Raw genomic sequence first — 22657 nt, forward strand, 5'->3', positions numbered from 1 at the left:
CAGGTTTAATTCTGGATGGTGCAAACTTTGAAAAAAAAAATACAGCTGTAACTGAGAATTCCAATAACCACAGAGGCTGAATGTTTTCAAAGGCATGGTGCCAGTTGAGGTATGGAACCTTTTGTATTTTGAATTCGACTGAGATTTGAAAACATCTTGTTTTGAAGAAGGTGAGAGGAGGTATTTTGGAGTTAGCTTTTCATCTTCATTACATGACTTACATCACAATCTGCATCTTCAAACACAATTACAAAGCATTAGTGTCACAATAAAGCCCAACAAAAGCTGAATTTAACTGGCTTGGCCATCAGCCTTTCTTCTTTCAAAATTGGAAGCTCTCTTTCTTCAGAGGTGGCCGAATCTCAGAAGTTTTAAATGAGCTTCCATTGCAGTCCTGTGGTGCAAGCTTCTCTGTAACAGTTCTTGCTTTCCTGACAGATGTTTTTAGAGACAGAGAAGTAGAAATGAGTGGAGATGGGAACTGGATGGGAGTACTGGTATTAAATGAACTGGGAGTATTAGTCCAGTTCCCAAATGACAGAAGGAGCTCAAATGTTTTTCCAGATCAGTTCCTCAGTGTTAGGAAGTGTTAGTGACCTTAGTCATATCCAAAAGGTGAAGATGCCATTTGAGTCATTGCTAGTGGCCATATGAATGACTGTAAATGTGTAAATGTACCTTAGGCCCAGCCTGGGGTGAGGTTGTGCTTTTCTGTTAGCTGGGAAGATAGATTTATTGTTCACCTAAGTCCACAAATGATTGCAAAGAGGTCATTAGTCTAAAACAGGCATTGGCTGTTTTTTGCTCTCTGTTGCCCTTGCACCAGGGTCAGAGCCAAATCTCCACACTCCTGTGAGTAGTGCAGTGGTTTCTGAGCCAGCTGCCTGATTGAGCTGCAGGAAGTGCAGAGGGAGAGTGTCTTGTCTCTTGAGTCTTAATGCTGTCCTGAGTATGTGTTCTTTGCTCATCACTCAGTGGATCTCAAGAAATTTTATTCCTTGAGCACGGGTTTGTGTCAGACTTGAAACGTGCTGTAGCTGCTTACGTGAGCCTCAGAAATGTGGGATAGCAGGGAGTTCTTAAACTGGGTGAGCATAAGGTTAGGAAAACAATTCTTTGGAAATTGGCTCTAAACTCTCCTCTTAAAAACTTGTGGGCACAGATCTTTAGTTTCCTATCAAGGTGTGAGTCTCACTAAAACTCAGTAGTAAGTCACATTAGTCCTCAGAGTACATTTCCAGCAATTTGAATTACCTGAATATTTCCTTTTATTACAGATAATTCTTGATCTCTGTTTGTACTTACATGGATTGCAAGCATAAAGTAATACAAATTGATTTCTGTCCCTGAGAGCTAATGACAGACCCAGTTTCTTTGAAATGCTCAAATTGGTTGTACTCTGTATCTCCTGCAAAGCCTAAGGATAAAGCTAGCACCTAGACAGGGAGGTCAAAGGAAAATTTCTCTTGGCTTCCTGCTGATTTAAAACCTTCTGAAATGGTTAAGATACTTGAATTAGGGTACTAAATAATAAAATAATAGTATATGATCCTACGCAGCAAATTTTCTGTTCTCCAAGGCCAGGACTATTGCGTGCAAGATGTTCCCTGGTGGAGGCTGAGTGGATGGATGCACAGTCTGGGTGCTTCCTCTCATCCCCACTGTGCTCAGCTCCTGGAGGTCAGGGGCTTAGCTACTGCTGGCTGACATACAAGTGTTAGTGAAAAACATTTATCTGAGCAGAGCAATAGAAAGTAGAAGTCAGGTTCTCTTTAGCAGCTGTATACTTTTTTTTTAAAAGGACATTGATTTTGTTCAGTATTACATTGTTGGACAAGTTTGTGTGTACTCTTGTTTAGTCTTGTCAATGGAGGTGTTTTGGAAGGTGACACAGACGAGTGCAAGACATGGCCTTTGTGTCTTAATGTGCAAATGAAGTCCAAATCCATTAAGGAGTCAACATATTAATTGTGTTTTCATCATGCTTGTAAACCAGTGGCACACATGGTTTACATGCAGGACACAGGCTGAATCCATTTTGATTCCATGGTGTTGGGGAACCCACTGACAGATATTCTTCCTGTTAATTCATGCAATCATTTTGCAAAGTAAAATAGTTTCAAAAGGGACAATGAACTTCTGCTTTCCCTGACTTCCTCATCATCATCAGTGTATTATTCATGGGACATTTTTATAAGTGTGTTTAACAGCCCTGCAGGGCACGTGGTGCCAGTTTTCACAAGGTGGATACTCCAAGCTGGTAAGTGCAATAACCAGAAATGTCAGTGCCACTCCAGTGTAACTACATACTCTCATTTTTATTGTTTCAGGTTTATCCCAATTTATAGGGGACCAAGTCACACGTACAAGATACAGAGGCTGACAGAATCCACCTGTTACTCGTTCAGAATACAGGCAGTCAATGATGCTGGGGAGGGACCTTTCTCAGAAATCTGTACCTTCTGCACAACTAAGTCACTCCCACCTGCAATCAAAGGTATGTAGTATGGTTTTTTACACGTAAGTAACTTGTAAATATTTATGTGATTGCTAAGTATGAGGAGAGGTTGTAAAGGTTACCATAAATATGTAATAACACTTGTGAAGATCCAGTTTGTGCTGACTGTAGGCTTCTCTTGAGCTGTGCAGTTACTTAATGGTGGGAAGCTAAATTACGACCCAAAAAAGTCACACAAGCAACATAAAGGTTATGTCAGCCACTGTTGTAATAAAAAACTGTTCAAATGCTGTTGCTATCAATAATGTTTACCAGGGGATTGCTCTGGATTATCACAGCATTTATACAAGAGATCTAACAGCTGTAGGTGTGTATGTACCTACCAACTTAAGCTTTAGTAAAGTTTAATTTTTTTTGTTGTGTATTTGATGTCCAGTGTAGGCCTTCAGAGTTTATTTTTCCTTTAATGTATAAAATTAATTATGATATATTACATATAGAGCATTAGACTTAGAACTCAGCATGTGTTCCACTAGGAGAAATAAATGGCCTAATTAAATGAAGTTTTGTAATAAAATGTCTTTTACCGTGTGTAAATTTTGTCCTAAGTAATTATGCTCCTGAGGGAGGAGGAGGAGAAAGGAAGGAAGGAAATGAAGGAGCAAAAGTAAAAACCCACAGTGAAAGATGTTTCGTTATAAAACTTCATGTAATTAGGCCTTTTGTTCTGGGCCTAATTAGTCCTTCTTTGGCCTGTTACAAGGGCAGTGGGGTTGCTCTATGGGTTGTCAGATCAGCTGAGCTGAAATCAAATGCACCTTTTCTCCTGGGTGCTGAAGTCTTCCCTGTCAAGCCCTATGATTTTCTGAGAGAAGTGACAGCTATCAGTTTGTCAGAGAGGTTTTGTTTGCTTCTCTGTATTTAAAATCCAGCTTTGGTGATTTTGACACCTTTAGTAAGCAAATATTTAGAGGGGAGAACACTGCTGGGGGTGCCTTTCCCTGCTAAGTCAGTCATCCCTAGGGAAAAAACACTCTCCAGCAAAAAATACCTGTGTGTTTGAGGGTAAGGATACTTAGCCAGGGGTGATTTATCCTGATACACACCTTTACACTGGTGTGAGATGTGCTGCCCAGCCAAGGGAAGGGAGCACCTGTGGCATGACCCAGGATGCCACTGTAGTCACACTTGCATTTTGTTGGCTAAAAATCCATTTTATTCAGTTCACCTCACCTAGGTGTTTGTTTTGAACTCCCATTCTGCCTGTTGAGTCCCTGTTAAATGTGACTCATCCCCTGGGCTGAGTATCAAGCTGAGAATCAATGGTGCAAATACCAGGTCGTGTGTGGGCTGGGACCTCGGGTACCTGACAGAGCACTGGCTGTGACAGAGAAAAGGGCATGACAAAACTGTGCTGGTGAGCACTGCTGAGGGGAGGTGATGCCATGGGGAGTACTGGTCTGATGCCAAATGATAGTGTTGATTCCCTTCTGTGGTCCGAGGAATACAAAGGAATTTATGTGATAGACTTAATTTGGCTTTTTATCTAGCAGAAGAAAGTGTGTGTTCTCCTATAAGGTCTCCTAATTACTCTCTCAGTGATGCCAACCCTAGAATGGCTTTGTTGTTAATGGCAGTGTTTTGTAAGTGTCAGACAAAAATCTACATGTACTGAAGTGAGGGATGGAAAGAGAAGGAAAAATAATTGAGATTGTTGTCAGCTAAGATAAAGGCGTTTATTATCAGTCTCTCAACACTAGCAGATGTGCAGAGAGAAGTAAATGGATATTGATTACATTTGGGCCTTCATGATTCAAGTGTTCCTCTTGGGAAGTAACAGATCAGTCTAAAATTTGTGTAATGTATGCAGCAGCATTTGTTTCTTTGGTAGACCCTCCTGTTGTCTGTTTTTGTGGGGTTGGGGATCTGGATTTCCTTTAACAAGCTCATGTCCTTGCACGTGCACATGCTAACCACCTGATACAAGTGTTCAGCACTCTTGTTTCTCCCAGTTTTATTCTCTTTTTTTTGGTATTGTACTTGCTGGCTCTGCCTGATCAAGAGGTTGGTGAACCCTGGATGCTGTTGCAGTTTTTTTCATGCCTTCCAGTGGCAGATGCTTTGTTGCACATAAAAATGTGGTGCCCCTGTCTGTGCTCTGCTAGACTGACCTGTGAGCTTGCCATGGGTCAAGGCACAGCATCCCTTGGCTTTCAGCTGGTGAGAGAGCCCCTCTGCCAAGGACAGCAGCCTTGAAACAGCTGACAAATTGAATTTCTCAGGAGTTCTAGTGAGAGCACTAGTCTTAAGTCTGGCTAGAAATAGCAGCTCTGATCAAGTGGGTGTCAGCCTCAGAGTTATATTCAAGTCCAAGTCTTAAAAATTATGCTTGTCCTTTTCCTTCCCAGGCTGGACTTCATCTCTAATGTAAAAGATTCTTTAGCTTCTCTTCTCACATTCCTTCTCCTATTTCTCCTGAATGAAATGTTTGATATTATTGCTCTCTTTCAATGGCATGTAGCATGGGAAGGATGTGCAGGCATCTCCACTGGCACAGGTGTTTTCTCAGAACTTCACAGAATTGCTGCTTTTACGAATGCCTGTGTAATTTGTGCATTGGCTTCTGCTTTGAAAAGGTCAGTGCACAGCCCTGCAGTTAAGTTTAGAAAGTTTTCTCTGAACCACTCCTCCTTTGTAGCAGCTTGAAGAGCTGACAGGTAAGAGGTGCTGTAGCCTTTTTTAAATGTTCTGGTATTTTTACAGTGCTCATAAAATAATATTTCAGTGCAGTCTTTATATTAAACATTAACACATTTCCTTTTATTGTAGCCCCTCGAGTGACACAGCTGGGAGGAAACTCCTGTGAAGTTACCTGGGAAATGGTCCCACCCATGAAGGGAGATCCTGTTGGTTATGTTCTGCAGGTACTGGTTGGAAGAGAATCGGAATACAAGCAGGTAGGGAAATGGTCTGGATTTAATATTGTTAAATTGATGGCATAATGGAAATGGTTTTGAAAATCCACTGTGCTGCTTCTTTGTACTGTATTGAATTACACCCTATGGTGATGTGTCAGGTGCACTTTGGTAAAGGCTGAGTCAAAATTAAGAGCTGTAATGGGCTGTTTTCTCCCCTAAGGGAGTATATAGAACATCATAATTTTATTGGAGTGATCTGTGTTCTTTCTGTGGTTAATCACTATTTTTAGCTGTACTAACCTTTAAAAAGTTACAATTCTGTCCACCCATGCTTGCTTCTGAGCTGGCTGCTCTTAACCATTATCTGGAGGTGAGATGAAGTCAGAAGATGAGTCTTTCTAAGCCAGTTCCAAGGCTGTCCGTCAGGGTTTTCAGTCAAGTACACGTTAAGTGGTTTGTTCATCTGTCTCATTCCTGTCTGAGGTTTTGATGCACGTGTAACTGCTGTGTATCCTTTCTGTCACTGTGGAAATAAAGCAGTGAAGTACAGCTGATCCTTCTTTCCTTTGTCTGTCTGGATTAGACATCACAAGTGGATACTTCCCCAGAGCCCCTGAAACAGAACAACTCATTCACAGTTAGATGAAACAGAACAACTCATTCACAGTTAGATCTTTTATTTCATCTATCACACCTCTAGCTGTGTGATTTGCAGTGCACTTCATTTGTGTGCTCTCTTTTTCCTGTGCTTCTTTTCGTTGTCATGCGGATTCCAAATAAATCCAAATTAGGGAAATGAGATATACTATGCTAATTAGACTCTTATGTTGTGCTAATTAAACTCTTAAAAATACGTATAAGTTAGTGCTTTCCTTGCAACTGTGTCTCTGTCCCTCTTCAGGCTGTTTTTGAGTGCTGCTGTGAACTAATGAATTATCAAAAACAACACAAAAATTTCAGGACAGTTCATGGGGGCAATAAAGATTCAGAAACCTAACGATTGTTTTTGTCAGGAAACATTTCTGGTGCTGGTGTAGGTAATGAAACCCCTGTGTACTGTGTTGGCCTCATAATGTCAGTGGCATGTGGATAAGTGGAGCCATTTTGCTGTTGCCTGATGTACAGAGTGTATTTGGTGTGTCACCTCCAGGTACAGCTTCAGTGAACGTAGCCCCAGTGTTTAAAATGTTCTGAGTCTTTGGGGAGAACTGGGCACAGCTTCATGTTCCTGGCACATAAGTGATGGCTTCATCTGCACAGTCCAGAACTTGTGGTGTGAAAAAAACAGCAGTGAAAGAAGTAATAAATACTTTCAGGGTCTTCTTATGTTGGAGGTCTTCATTTCTCATGAGGCACAAGGCTGATGAGGGGTTTTTGTGTGAGTTGTAACTCCCTGGAGGAGGTTCCTTGCTGGGATGCTCCAGGTGACACTGGGACTCTTCTGGTTGATAACCAGCCATGGGAAAGAGAGAGACTTCCGCTGTTCACCTTCACAGAAATCACCTTTGCCCATCAAGATGTTTTTCCTCTGTCAGGACTGTGGGTGGTGTCTCAGCACTGGGCCACGTCCCTGTCCATGAGCTGCAGTGGCTGCGTGCTCTGAGCTCCTGTAATGTGCACAGAAGATAAAATACAGAAACACCCTTCAGTGATTTTTCTGGCTAATGCATTTCACCTCTGCTTTGACGTGCCTGTGATCACCTGTTACTATTTAACTGCAAAGTACTGGCACCAATATGTTCATTAATGTTAGTGATATGTTAATTACCTTTGAAGTGCAAGTCCTAAATTTATTTTTAAATATGTCTTGTTCCCTGCAAGTGACAAATATATTTTGCATATGTATCTAAAGGGGTATATTATACTAGAAACATTTTGCAAATAGTTTTGAAAGGTGGCACAAATGAAATACACTCTAGATTTTCAGGCTATTCATAGAATGCAACATCAACCACTGATTTGCTTTTGGGTAAAGCTGTCCTTTCTCTCTAGACTGTCACACCTGAGCTGTCTCCCTGCCCTGCACCCCAGTGTTTGCAGCCCTCCACAGCCCAAAAGCTGCTGATTTTCCACCATTTGATCTAGCAGAGGTGGTATGAAAGTACTCAAAAGTTCTTTTTTCCAGACTGGGACTATAGCCATCCCTGCCCTCCTCTGGGAGAATATTTTGTAAATATTTCTCTGCTGAGAATTGCCTGAAGAACTAGATTTGCTGGAGCTAAACAGATAACATTTTAGCTCCCTGGAGAGTGTATTTTAAAAATGCCAGCTACTCCTTTCCTTGTTTCTCACACAGTGTGTTCCTTTTTGTGTATTTGTGTGCTTTATCTGTACAGATAATTTTTAAAAAGCAATTCTTTTTAGGAAATCACATCTTCCTTATTTATCAATCAGGATGTAAGCCACAGGAGATTCCATGAATCAGTAGCCTGGATTTGTTTTTCTGTTTCTTGCGCTTCTATCCAGCATAGCTCACTCAGTCAGAATTTATCTCCAAAGTGTATTAAATTGTCTGTGTTTGCATAGCTTTAATGTGGATTTAGGGGAGTGGGCTGGGCTGGGCAGCACTTGCAGGAGCTGCTGTTTGGGATAACAGCTGGAATGACCAGCAGCCTAAGGTTTGGTTTCCCAGTTGAGCAGCTCTGGGGATCGAATCACCCAGGAACCAAATTATTTTAAGAGCTGACCATGGGAAGTGAGAACTGAACTTTTTAAAGCTTCTTTATCCTTAAATTGTTTGCCACTGAAGCAAAATGTTCTACCTTTGAAATTTCCAAGAATTTGGAGGCAGCAGTGTTTCATCAGCTTCTGCCACGTCTCTTCTGAGAAAAAAAAAAAAAACAACTGTCTCCAAGTGCTTTCCAAAAGAAGAAACAGTATGGGTAGGATATACTGACTGTGTGAAAATACCAGTTCTCAGGTCTGCAGTGAGAGGTGGGTGACTGGGAGAGCCCAGTTGGCCTCACCAAGCTCTCACTTTAATTATTGGGTTTTTTATTTGTATTATATTGTGTAGACACACACAGAATATCTGAAGCACTTTAGTGAACTGATAATTTCTGTAAAGCTTAGTTAGCCAAAAATTTGGTTTCCTTCTCTAGTTTCAATAAGTCAAAGGCACTTGTGCTGGTTTGTGCCAGAATATGACAGAATTACACAGGGCCTGTTGGTATTTAGCTTTGCAACCCAAACCATTCTCTGATTCTGTCTTTTTATCAGTATACAAAATAGGCTTTTGTTAACTGTTAAAGACATTGGCCATTGCATCACGGTCAACAACAGGTGAGGTTACCTTGCACTTTCCAGTGTGTTTCTTATAGGGCGATTATGGCTGTCATTGTTACTGTTTGGAAAGGAAGGAGATGGGTTGGAATTATTTAAGGCGATCAGTGAAATTGAGAAATCTTTGCCTGTAGGAATTCTCAGTCTCTCTAGCTCCATCAGTAGGATCAAATACCATAAGAGTCTTCAGCAGTTTATTAGTTGTGATGATATTTCCATTGAGAGAGCCAGGCAAAAAGCTCATCTCATTTTATTGTATTCTGAAGTGTCCAAACCAAAAAGCTGTTTTTAGGAACTGAAAGTGATAAATTGGATAGACACTTCACTTTGGCTTGTTGGCCACCAAAGCATAATGTGCTACATATAAAATAATATTGCTGCTTCATAGAATTATATTTGATTTCACATTTCTTTGGCAGATTTAAAGACCTTACTCATGGTTGTCAAGGGTTTTTTCTGTTGTATATGTGAAGTCCACTCACAGAGTGCAGCAGTGTTCACAACCAAATGTGTTTGTGTGGGGCATCCTGCCACAGCTCTGAGGTGCTGCTGCAGCCCCTGGCAGAGGGTGCAGAGACTGCTCTCAGGAGTAGGTGACAGTTTAGTAATTGTTTGTCTGTTACTGATAGGTAGGTCCACTGGGGTAAGTACTCATCAAACCACTGAAAGCAGGACAATTTCCATAACTGTCTTAGTGCTGCTGCAGGAAGTGCTTTGTCTTTATCATTGGTGAATATTAGTTCACCCAATCTATCTACTTTCAACAATTTTTCAAACTTCCCTTACAGATACACTCTTCTCTCACTTGGCTGTCTGGCTTTTTTCTGAGAAGTGCTGTTGAATAGCTGGCTTGAGTGAACTTGGCCATCAGTACTTGTTAGGCTGTAATGAAGATACAGGACTTTGATTTAGCCAAGGCTGGCCTCCAGTTGCACTGCTATTTGCCACCCTGACAGAACAAAACAAGTAAAAATCCCAGATTTTTGGGTTTTGTTTTTTTTTACTGGACAGGATTTTTTCCCGTGCAAAGACAGGTTCTATATATGGAATCACTAGTGTCTTTTAAATGTAATTTATGAAGTTTAGATTGTGAATTTCTTTAATTAAATCTCATTATTTGGTTTAGATTGTGAATTTCTTTAATTAAATGTCATTATTTGGATTTTATTGGGATTTTTTTTTTGGTTCAGAAGTGGTCATATTGGTTGCAAAGGTTTGTTTGTGGCAAAGGCGTGTAGAGCTTTTCTGGCTGTATGTTTTGAAATTAAATTATTAATTACAGCAGCACCAGAAAGCAAATCTTGCTGACAGCTATTTTGTGAGGGCTTAGAGTTGCCCTCAGAATCTAAAGAAATGGGAGTTCGGTGGAGAAATTCTGACACAGTCCTGTGGGACAGGAGTTGCCCACACCAGGTGGGTATTAGAAATTGCTATTGGAGAGCAGAGTGGCAGAGGTGTTCTTGGGATTGGGGGCTGCTTTGCAAACAGATGTTTCAACCCTCACATCACTTCTGTGGGCTGCCACAGCACTTTCAGTTTTGTTTTCCCTGCAATTACTGTAACCCAGTGACTCACTCCACATTGGCATCGGGAAGACAAACAAAGACAAGAGGAAAGGCTGCCGTGCATGGCTGTGGCCAGTCACAGGGGGCTGTGGGATGAATTTCTTGTATTCCTGTCACTTGACCTGGAGGGAACTTCCTGCAAATGCTGAACAATACTTGAGCAAGGCAACGTTTATTTAAATGTTGTTTCTTGATCTGTGCCTCAGGTCCAAGAAACATGAGCCAGTTAGAGGACTTAGTCTGGAAACCCAGACTTGCCATCATTCAAACTGTATTTGGAAAAGCTGTGAAAGCTGAAAAGGAAAGAAGACAAATGAAAGAAGCACCTTAATCTTTTTGTCACAGACCTTCTCAAAAAAAAAGCAACTGACTGTTTAACCAAGGGATGAGTCTCAGGGGCCAGCAGGGCAGGAAGGCTGGGAAGCTGAGCTCTTTAAGTGGTCTTTAGCTGAGCAGGTTTCTTCTCTTTCCTCCTCATTTCTTACTCCAGAGTAACACACAGGAAATCCTCTATGAGCTTGGGACTAGTTTCCCACTTGCTCCCCTTTTCTAAGATGAGTTCTTGCCTCTGGGAGGGCAGAGATGCTCTCAGCCTTCTGCTCCCACAGCCAAGAGAAGGGAAATGGTAAATGAGCAGAGGAAGAAGTATCTGAAGTTCTTTTCAGGATGTTTTTTTCCCAGCAGACACAACTTTTTTCATTTCATAAAATACCAGTCTCAACAACCCTCCATTATATAAATTATTTGTTTTCAGAGTTTGTGAATATTTCCAGTGTTTTGTTTTTTTTTCCATTTAAGTCACAAAACTGTCTCAGATACTCAGTTTTTTCTCTCCTTTCTGTGACTTGTGCTCTGAGTCATGTGGTACCTACATTTGATTAACATAAATAGGTGATGGGTTTGGATTAGTAAACAACCAAATATAATGCAATCAAGAGGAAATTTTTCACACCTTAATAATATTTTATTATTTCCGCAGTTCTGAAAGTGCAATTTCTGGCAAGATTGCTGTTTCTTGAGAGAAATATGAGGGGAAAATACATTAAAATTACTTTTGTAAGCGATTTTGCAACTACACATTGAATGACTTCCAGTAACCTTATCTGCAGGTTTTCTTCCTTTTGGGGCCAGACAGGGTGATTATGTCCTAGACATGTTTTAGGCATACAGTCACACTTTCAGAGTGCAGAAATATGTTTGTAGCATTTGTCACGCCCACAGAAGATTAGTGTGTGCTATCATTGCTGCACTGAGTGATGTGTTTGTTGTCTGTCCCTGTGTGCACTGTGTTGAGACTTGTTGAGAAGTCCTCCACCTGCCCCTGTTTTTCAAAAATCTGTGTTGACCCAGTGAGCTCCATCCTTTGAGAAGTGTTTCCTTAGAGACTTGATGCCTGGAGAGGCTACCTAGAACAAAGGCTGGACAGAGTTAGAGAATTAAATAGGTATTTATTAAAAGCCTTCAGCAGATACACCTTGGGCAGTGCAAAAGCCCCATGGAGGCTACACCCAAAGTGGACAATGATCCCGAGTTTCTCAGACAGATGTAAGTTTGGTCTATTTGCCTATCACAGGTTAATTGTCCAATTACACCTTCAGGTAAGGAAGTCACATTCCCCCAGTTCACTCCCCCAGAATTCATTTTTGTTTATACTTTTTGGGGCCTGAGGCTGCAATGACAACCTTGGCACTCAGGCCTGGAGGGATTGTTTTATTTGTCAAAACTGTGGAGAGGCTTTACGAACATTCTGTATGAAGTTCAGAGTTATTCACTAATGCAGGAATAGATTCACTAGTACAGGATCTGAAAAACTTAAAAGCTTATGTAAACATGAACATAAATGTAAGGCCTCAGACTGAACTTCCACAGCGAACCCCTCGCGAGCCCTCACGCCGCCGCGAAGGCGGGCCTAGCTTGTGTCTGACCACGCTGCCTGCTTTGTTTTTCAAGGTGTACAAGGGAGAAGAAACCACATTCCACATCTCAGGCCTTCAGGTGAACACAGACTATCGGTTCCGCGTGTGCGCCTGCCGCCGGTGCCTGGATCCCTGGCAGGAGCTCAGCGGCCCCTTCAGCCCCTCGGTGGCCTTCGCGCTGCAGCGCAGCGCCCTGGTGCTGGCGGGCGAGCCGGGCGGCGCCGACGACGCCAAGGCCAAGGCCATGGTGCCCACGGACGAACAGTTTGCGGCCCTCATCGTGCTCGGCTTCGCCAGCCTCTCCATCATCTTCGCCTGTATATTACAGTACTTCTTTATGAAGTAGGCAATTCAACCGGAGTTTAAAGTACAGATTTAACTAATGCTACGCATTATAATCCACACATTTATTCAGATATTCCTCCTTTTTCTTTTTTTTTTCTTCCTTTTTTTTTTTGTTTTGAAGTCCTTCGTTTTACCATGCGTTTTATATACTGCTCTTGTTTTTACAGTTAAAGATAAATCAGTGTTTTGATGCACCTTTTTGAAATTCAGAACTAGGAAGTGGTCAAACTGGAGAAACAAGCAAACCAGATACCAAAAGCAAGATTTTTTTGTTTTTCCTTCACGACTTCAAAATTGTCAACAATTTGCCTTTTCAATGTTGGTTTGGCTTTTTTCACTGAAGTTCATGCAGTCTCTTATTTTATCTTACTATTTAGGAAATTTTAATAATGAGTCACTTTTTTTGTCTCTTTCCTTCTAAACATTAGTCACAAGTATGTATAGTGGTAAGACTAGAATACAGTGTTAGTCAAGTACCAGTTTTTCCTTGAACAGTATTAGCAATGTTGCCTACGAATTATTCACTACATTTGCCCCAGTTTTTCAAGATAAAACCTGAGTTGTTATTTTAACTGTTTAGTGCATTTAAATTGGAGCAACATCCTGCAGTTGAAAAACCTTTTTAGTTGCCTGTTATTTTTACAGTTACAAACACTATAAACTGCCTGTATAAGAAATCAAATAACCAAACTACGTATAAATTATGAAGCATTATAGATCTTTTTTTTTTACCATTTTGATTCCTAGCAGTAATTTTAAGTAAGAGGGCATTGTGCAATAGTTAGTTATTCCCATGTTCAGCTATTTAAAAGCTGCTTTAACTTGTCTGTTTGTCACTGTATATAACTATTCCTAATCTAATACTAGATATTATTCTATTACGTTCAGCCTGATTTATATGATTCAAGCTGGTGACAGCTTACTGCCTCTACTGAATTAGATGAGATTTACACTCAATGGAAACAAACTTTACTGTCAGTTGATCTTTTTTTTTATTATTAATATTGTTGTTATTTTTTGGAGGGGTATCTATTGTATGGAACTTTTTGGAGGTATCAGAAATCACATCTGTTTGTTTTAAATGCCTTAGAAAGGTGTCTATGCTGTTCTTACCACGGGGCTGATTGAAATAACTTGGTACCTGGCAAAACTGAGATGAGAGTCCTGCAGAGGAATGGTCCCTGCTCTGGTGGCAGTGTCCCCCTCCTGCCTGCCCCCTCCCAGACACATTTTAATCCATCGAGACACTAGATTTTTAACTCTTGAGTCATGGGGTTATTTATATTAAGACAACATTGTGCGAGTACCTCAGGGACATAAATGAGCTGGAGGTGCAAATAGATTCCAAAAGGGTGCAACAGACACAGTGTATTTCCCTGCCTCTTGTTTTTGTATATTTTTGCTACTTGATTTTGCTTTTGTCCTATCTTTTTTGTGCTCTGTCTCCATCGTCTAAGATTCAGTGTCCTGTACTAGCATAATATTCCCTTAACCAAAGTAATGGGGAAAAAAACAACATTATTTTTGTTTTTAGGTTTATTTATACTATATACTGCATACAGTACTTTAAATACCAATTACAGTGCAATCTTTTTATTTATTGTAAAAAAATAAAAAATAAAAAGTGTACTTATGTACTAATCTAATCCCCCCCTCCACCTTCCCCATAGCATGTTACATTTTGTCTGTTTTATACTGTTGTACTTTAGGTCAACTTTTTACCTGGCAGCATTCCTAGTATTATTAATCTTCTTGCATTTTCTTGTTGTTTTGAAGATGGGAGCATCTAGTACATTAAATGCCAAAAAAACCCCATTATCAGTGATTCAAACGTTTACATGTATCCAAAAACAAAATCATCTCTGGAAAGAAAGTGCTAAGATCAATGAATTATTCTGTGTGCCTCTCTAGATGTAGCAAATATTAGAAATGTTCTGTATTTTGTTATTGACTATAATTAGTTTGATTTAGCCTTGCAAACTAATGGCATTGAGCTAAATATATATATTTTTTTGTTTTTTGCCAAAGTCATGGCTTGTCAAATTTATTTACATCTTATTTAAATTTATTTGTGATATGAAACTCTGTGACCTTGCATCTGTATTTTGTGAGCAAAAAGTATACAGCTGTTTTCATTGGAGGGGAGAAGAGTATTTTTTAAAATGATGAAAAAAACGCTAGTTTGGAAAAACCCAGAAATTTGAATAGATTGCCTTTTTTTATTTTTGGTATATTGTTTGAGCAGTGCTGCTATGAAATCCGAGCTTGACACCTTTTTTTTAAGAAAAAAAAACAAAAACTGCTTTAATAAATAATGGAACAAAACCCAATGTGCTCTAGATTAGCAATTTTGAAAGTTTGAAATACGAGTGCTACTACAAGCAGTGAGCGGACGTGGAGGGGAGAGCAGTCAGTCACACTTTTGAGTGCACCTCTGTCACTGCTGATCTGTTGGGTCCCTTGTAACCCCACCAGCCAGAGCCCCCAGTCCCATCTGAGCTTTTGGGAGATCCTGGCCCAGTGAATTTGGCATTTTCAGCCTGTATCTCCTGCCACAGTGATCTCATTGTCACCTGTGTGTCAGTGACAAAGGTCACCGATGTCACACCCTTCTGTTCTGAGGGATGTTGTCCCTGACCCACCACTGCTGGTGCCTTGGCCCTTCCCAAACCTCCTCGTGCCCCTGGTCCAGCAGTGGCAGGTGTTGGATCCAGCCCCAGGGCACTCTGCTCTCACAGAAATCACCACCTCCAACAAAGGTAGAATGAAACACTAAGTATTTAATACCCTTAAGGAAGGAGAGAGATGTTTTTATATTGTTCTGCCTTTTTCTTTATGAACTTGAAGTGTTTTCTAATCCTGTTTGTTGGCTCCAGTAGCTCAGTATTCAGTGTCACGATTGAGAAGTGCCCTAATTGAATGTGTATGAACCTTATCCTTGCACAGTTCTTTAAATTGAAAAAGAAAAATAAAATGTTTTTACCTCACTATGGGAACATACATTCCAAGCTTTTCAACTTTAAAAAAAAATAATCAGAAGTTTTCTTGTATTGTAAATTTTAGACTATTTCATATGCATTATATTAAAACTGCCATATCAATTTTAATGTATAGATTTTGCAAATACTACACTATGTATGTAAGACTTAACTGTATCTGTAGTGTATATGTAATATATTTATGCCCAATAAATGTTTTAATTCTTTCTGTTTTAATTCTTTATTTTAATTGAACACAGCCCTCTGGGTCAGCGTGGCCCCTTCTGGCAGGTCAGTGCTGTTGTGCATCCTGGAGCAAGGGTGGGAGCCCTGAATTTACCTCAGGATATTTCTGGTCTGTAATTGGAGTGATTTTTGTGGTTTTTGAAGAGTAAGTTTATAATCTGAAAGTCAGATGTTCTAATGATTTCTTTTAAACAGCTTGCATGAAAAATTAAGGATTTATATTTATAGAAATATACCTAGGTTTGTTCTCTCTTAGTAATTAAACACTTGAAATACTAGAGTTTTTAACTTAATTATGTGCAATGAATTAAATCCTCATCATGATGAAATAATCTAGTATGTATACGTATTTCTTGTCAAATGCTGCATTCATGTTAATTTTTTAAGGCTTTTCTTCAAGTCACTGCATAAATACAACAATTGATTTGTTTGCTTTTTGAATTACTTCAGTTTACAACGTGAGTGAGGTTTTCTATGGGGAATACGTTTTTCACTTGGTTGCTCAGCTTTTTTATTTAAGCAGTGCTTGCCAAGACAGTCTCTTTAAAATCTTTTAAATATGTCTGTAAAATAGTAATCAGCACTTTGACATCTGAGGAGATCTTTCATTTTCACTGGTCTGTGGTTGCCAGGGGTGTCTGCAGAGATGCTGGAGGGCAGTGAGAGCCCATGGGAGAGAAGCAGGAGTTAAACATTTGCAGTTGGAGTTCTGAATGTTACCTTGTGCTGTGATCACCCACAGGTTTTTGCAGAGGTGCTGGGTGCCTTCCCCACACCCAGGCTGTGCAGAGCTGGGTAAGTAGCACTGAATTTACCACGGATTTTATTTTGTGAGGAAGAACAGAGCAGGTTATACCCGGGCTTGGCTGACGCTGCATTTACCAGCACCTCTTTGCCTGCTGGGAAGAGAAGTACCAACTTTGAAAAGTTCTGGAAGAGAGCAGAGGTTGTGTTTTGGGTATTTGAGTGGCGGGGTGGTGCAGCAGTGGGCTGTGGCACGTGTCACAGTGTGAGCAGTGCCAGGTGTGCCCCAGCAGCGCGCGGTCCCCCGGCTGGCGCTGCCGTTTCTATGGCAGCAGCGATTCTCTGCTCTCAGTAATCACAGAGCTGCTCAAAAACCAGCGCCTGGAATTTGTTTTGCTCCTCACTTCAGTCGCTCCTGGCAGCTCAGAGCACGTTTGGTGTGGTGCAGGAGAGCTGAGCCCCGTTGGAAGGGGGGTTTCTCCGAGGAACCAGGGGGTCACAGCCACATGTGGCACGAGCTGAGCCACGCGCTCCCCGGAGGAGCTGGGAATAAACAGGGTCTGGAGTGACATCAGGACATCAGTCTGTGTTGTTCACCTCCTGTGGAGCTTTTCCATAGGCTCACCTGTCTTTGAATTTTAGGAGATGCTCAAATCCAGTGTGCTATAAAAAAAAAGCTGAAGGGGGGTGGGTCATAGTGCCAGTGCTGTGCCAGAGGACCAAGGCTTTCCTGCCTGTCCCTCCCATCCTGAAGATAGCTGAGGTATTTAAAATCCCCCTGAAAATTAAATACTTGGGCTGAAAGCAGATGATCATTAAAGCCCCTTCCTATCCAAACCATTCTGTGATTCCATTCTATGAATTTATGGCCTGTGGACATGGAGTGATTCTTCTCCAGCATTAATGACATCTGTATCAGTAGGATGGTCCTGTTAGACCTGTCTGGCAGTCAGAGACAAGAGGAAATTTGTGTGGTAATAGGAAGTATAAATTACATTTCCTCTGCAAATCCTTTTCTAGAATTATTGCAGAGTTCATGATATATTGTCATTTATTGAAGTGGTATAGAATTATATTCTCTGTCCTTAACCTGGCCTGGAGTAAAGATGCAAATGTTATCTTTATTTTTCTCAGAGTGAGAACCACAAGTAAGTCGAGATGAATATGGACATTTTGTTTCACTGTTTTTACGGCTGAGCAAAAAAGCCAGCTGAGATCCCCTGAAAGGGCTATTTTATTGGTACTACATTCTGAACAATTACATCTATTTTTGCTCTTGACAATTGCTCTTACAATGCCCAGTTTCTTGGCTCAGTGAAATAAAAAGAAGCTCCACGCACAGTGGATTAGCCTGGGATCTGCTGTTATCTAAGTGAATGTGCTGTTATTGGTTTGAGTAGTTACATTTACTGCACTAATTGGTGGCATAGATGGTCTTGCATGCAATCAAAGCTATTTTTAGGTCTCCTGACATGGTTAATAAATAACTGCTTGGGTCAGTGTGCTCAGTGGATGTCATTTCTTAGTAATTTTATTAGCTCATCTCTCTCACTTTCTGTCATATGAAAGCTATTACTCTCTACAAATAAAATGGAGCAAACAGTAGGGATGCAGAAGTCTTGTGAGGATTAACTTGTGAATAGAGTTGAGAAATTCACCCTAATCCAATGCAAATGTTGTCTTTTTTAATTTCTAGCTCAAATGCTCTTTCTTTTCATAAAAAGCTTGTGAGCTGGTGGTGGTGTCCTGGGCTCAGAGGCAGCACTGGGGATGCTGGTGTTCCCTGGCTGCACTCCGGGCAGGATGCACTTGGTCCCTGCCCAGCCATGGCTGCAGCTCATCAGGATTTGCTGAGAAAATCAGGTCTGTGCCCTCAGCAGGGCCAAATATCCCCTGGGATGCTGCTGTGCGCAGTTTGTATTGTTGGATGGAGCTCTGGATTAGGGTTCTCTGTGGCTTGTTCTTGTGCTCTCTCTGTCTCTGTCCTGGGTCTCGCTTAAAGTGTCAGGTGATTGACTTCGGTGTTCTGAAACCAAAAGCATCCCAGCTGTACAAACCTCTGGTTATTCTCTGAATGAGCCTTGTTTGGGCAGTGATGGTGCAAGCCCCTTCCCCTGGCTCACATCAGCCAGTCTCACAGGAAGGGGTGTTGGATACAGACCTGGGCACAGCCTGTGGCACTGCCACTGCTCTGGCTGAGTCCAGATTCCACTGCAGTGTGGGAAATCTGCAGCAAAGACTGAAAGGGAGCAGGTAAATACAAACCTCTTGTAGGTTTTGACACCACAGCTGGTCTGAGGTGACTTCCCTGTGAAGGTGGTGTGGCCCTGGCACAGGTTGCCCAGGGAAGTTGTGGGTGGCTCATCCCTGGAAGTGCTCATGGCCAGGTTGGGTTGGGTTCTGAGCATCCTGGGATAGTGGAAGATGTCCCTGCCCATGTCAGGGTGCTGGGACTAGATGGTCTCTTCCAACCCAAGCCATCCCATGATCCCACATATCAGCATTAGACCAGAGATCCTCAGGCATCCCACACCAGCATTCCTCTCCTGGAGCCAGGGTACCAGCCAGGGCACACAGAAACCCTTGTGCTGGCTGCCCACTTCCCTCCCTCCTCACAAACCAACAATAGTTCAGTGGGTTCAAAACTCCACATTCAATCAAAACTACCTCAGGTGATTGCACCTTTCACAGCCCCACGCTGGTGCCACCAGCCTGGCACAGCAAATTTTAGAAAAATCAATCTCATTGTCACTGCTTGATAAAAATACCAAAGTGCTGTTGACTGGGCAGGATGTGACCATGAATCTTGGCTTCATTTGGGGAGAATTTGTAGTATGCATTGTACTGTCTTCTCTCAGACTGCTGTGTTAAAGCTGTTTAAATCCCTGCTCCTCAGAGCTCATGGTGCTGTGTCTCACTGCAGAGCAGGCTCGTGGTGTCAGATTCCCTGCCTGCCCACCTTAATGAGCCATGATTTGCAGCCCCAGGTCATTAGTGAAAGGAGGCTGTGTAGGGAAGAACAATGTAGATAGAGGTTTGGAAATAGCCATGCCTTTTCTTTCTCTCAGACAGTGCTGCAATCATGTGAAAATCAATCAGAACATGAGAAAAAAGCAAAGGATCTTTTGATCCAGTAGCATCAAAAATGGGAGCAAGTGCTGGGAGAACATCTCCTGAGCCCTCAGAGCAGCCTCTGAAGGGGGGGAGAGTGGGGTGCTTTACTTCTGAAAGCAATTTTGCCTTATGGACTCACACATGTCACAAAAGCATTATTTTGCTCCCAGTGAAAGAATCAGAGCAGGTGTGGAAAACCATAAAACACCTTTATTTGAAGAAACACCAAGTGGTTCATCTCCTAGTACAACGGGAGGAGCATCCTGTGGCTCTGGGGAGGGTGGTTTTGTACCCAGAAATGAGAGCTGAGATTGGCAGCTGGGCATTGGGTGGTTTGGATGCTGATTTAGGAGTCAACCCCTCCCCTCCTCCTGGGGGTTGCTCCCATCCCTTGGGGTGATTTGCTGGGGTACTGCAGAACACTTGAGGGGTTCTTCTCACACTGTGTTCCCTTCTCAGCACACTCCTGGCCACTCCCTGGTGTCAGGGCTGGGTTCCAGGTGACATCAGTGTGCACCATGGGTCTGGAGGTGTTTGCCCTCCAAGTTGTGCTGCAGAGGCACCTCCTCTCTCTGAGCAGAGCTGGTCAGTGTGTTTGCAGGTCCCAGAGAAACGAGAACTCAGCACCACCAGGTCTGCTCCAAGAAGAACCCCAGGTGCTTTTTGTCCTGATCCAGGTAATTGGGTTAATGAGAGTTTTGGTCTTAGGGAAAAAGTCATGGCATGCACCAATCCACAACTGACACGGGGAAGGGCTACAACACACAAGCACTGGACTTGGAAGGGAATGGAGACCTTGATGCTGGAAAAATCACTGAGGAAACCTGTGAAAGACCCAGGAAGTATGTTACTTACATGGGATAATGCTGATGTGCTGGTATGTGTGCTGGAATGACAGCTGGACTAACGCTTGACAGTGAGTGACTGCAGAAACCTGTTAGCCTGCATCAATACAAGATGGATTAAATTTTCCTTTCCTCCACTGTACTGACATAATCACAATTTAGAGATAAGAAGCAAATTCCAATCTAACATTTGCTTTTTTGCTTTTTTCTCCTAAACAGCAGCAGGCAGGGTTGTGGTTCCATCATCTAACAACTGCTTTGGGCAAAAGTTTGGCCAGGGACGTGGGACATGAAGCCAAACCCCTGTGGGTTTTGCCTGTCTCTCACCAGAACTCGTGTTTCAGAGGGAAAAGCCATTGGCAAGCACGCCTGTGTGAGGAAATGGTTTTACTCCTGTGAAGGTTGTGCAGAGCTGGGAAGGATTCCGGGTGGTCCATCAGGTGGAGATGGGAGAGGAGATGGCTGAAGGGGATGTGTGTCACTGCCTTCAGTGAATGATGGACCTGCCCAAAGGAGCAGAGATTTCCCATTAACACCGTGGGAGCTTCCAGCTCTCCAGGTGCTGCTGGCATCATTCTGGGCAGGGTGAGACTGCAGCTGCCTGTGCCTGACAGCAGTAGTGTCAAACAGTGCAGGGGACCTGGGACATCAGCTCCTGCAACTGCATCTGCTGGCTCATGCTGAGGTTTTCTGGGAAGCTCCTGTGTGTATGCAGGCCCAGGGGCTGGTGCAAGGATTCCTGTGCAGACACAAACCCCCTGCAGGTGTGGGTTCACCATGGGCAGCAGGGATGCAGAGCCAGGGCTGTGGACACTGAGCACACGGTGTCTCTGCAGTGTCAGCCAGAGGCTGCTTGTTTCCCAAACAAAGTTTGGGAATAATTGGGCTGCTGTGCTGAGCACTCTGGCAGCACAGCTCAGGAGCAGAAAGATGATGCTGGGAGCTGCCAGACCCAGCCCAAACCTGGGAATGACATCCAGAGGGTGTGAGCAGATCCACACCCCATCATTCTGGGACAGTAGGGTTTGAGCAAGGGGCTAGAATGTCAAGGGCTTCAATTTAATTTTTGTAAAATAGTGCTGATGCTTTTTACTGGGAGTTGTGAGGGTAAGATGTAGTTATGGTGCTTTCAGCTGGGGATGAGGAGGGTGGTTCATAATGTGGGGAAGTAACAGCAGGGCCATCCCTGGGAGATGAGTTAGATTTTTTTGTTCCAAATTTGAATTTACTTCTCAAGATGTAATTTACCTCTTCAAGGCCATGGGATTTTTGTAAAAGATACAAGCCCTATGGAAGCCCATCCAGAAACATCCACTGGGCTCAGAGCAGCAGCACCCCAAAACCAGCAGATCCATGAAAGAGAGGGGGTTCCCTTGGGTGTTTAGGTATCTAAAAGCTGCTGATTTTAATGGGCTTATGCAAATTGTCATTTGATACAAACTTACATAACTGCTGAATATCTATCGATTCAGATTTTGACAGAAAGTGCTGGTTTTCCAGTATATTTTATTTTTGGCAAGAAATACAATGGGACATGATTTTCTGCTTGTGCGTGCCTCCATCAAAGGTACTTTTGTAAAATGAATGAAGCTTTATGGTACAGTCCTTTTGACCTATTTCATCACCAATTTAACTCATTGCCAAGAAAGAAAATGCAGCCAATTTGTCCTTGTTTATTTGTGAAGCTGTGATACAAAATGTAGAGGTAGAAAAGCTTTTAAAACTGGGACTGTTTAATGAATGAACTTTCAGTTATTTTCTCTGTGGGCTGCTCACATTCAAGTCAGTAAGAACACAGCAAAATTTTGACTCTTACAGTCTCTATGGGTTTTTTTTCAGTCAGAACTGGCAAGGTTTGTTCCCTCAGAGAAGAGTTTCCAGAAATGGAAAGGTTCAAGCCTGAAAAAACCCTTTCCTGCAGAGCTGCCCTATCTGCCACACCAATGAACAGCCCAGTGCCTGAAGGTACTCTTGTCTTCCCCCATGAAAAATGGATCTCAAAAACCATGTCCAGGCCCAAAACTGGATGGGAGGCACAGCTTTGCCCTTTCATGTAGGGAAGGCTTTGGGGAGAAGCTGCCAGGAACATGAGGTGCTGCAGAAATGCTCTGGGAAGCCGAGGAGAAAGGCTTTGTCTGTGCTGGGAAATATTTGCCAGGACATCCAGCATCACTGTGCCAGCACAGTGCTGTTTTGTCACTGCCCTCTGCACCTGCAGCATCCACTCTGCCCCTGTTCATCCTGCC

General features: G+C 42.3%; 1 protein-coding gene across 2 annotated transcripts in view; it reads left to right on the forward strand.

The window, feature by feature from the left end:
* The window catches only part of FNDC3B (fibronectin type III domain containing 3B), a 184437-nt gene extending 168990 nt beyond the window's left edge, over window positions 1-15447 (forward strand). For both annotated transcript variants that reach the window (XM_039713674.1, XM_039713675.1), the window contains 3 exons: window positions 2331-2497; window positions 5288-5415; window positions 12174-15447. In XM_039713674.1, coding sequence (XP_039569608.1) covers window positions 2331-2497; window positions 5288-5415; window positions 12174-12485 — 607 coding nt within the window. In that variant the 3' untranslated portion in view covers window positions 12486-15447. The remainder of the gene's footprint in view (window positions 1-2330; window positions 2498-5287; window positions 5416-12173) is intronic.
* Window positions 15448-22657: the final 7210 nt, after the last annotated feature.

This window comes from Passer montanus, unplaced genomic scaffold (genome assembly GCF_014805655.1).
Source record: "Passer montanus isolate IOZ18808 unplaced genomic scaffold, ASM1480565v1 scaffold29, whole genome shotgun sequence".
Taxonomy (NCBI): domain Eukaryota; kingdom Metazoa; phylum Chordata; class Aves; order Passeriformes; family Passeridae; genus Passer; species Passer montanus.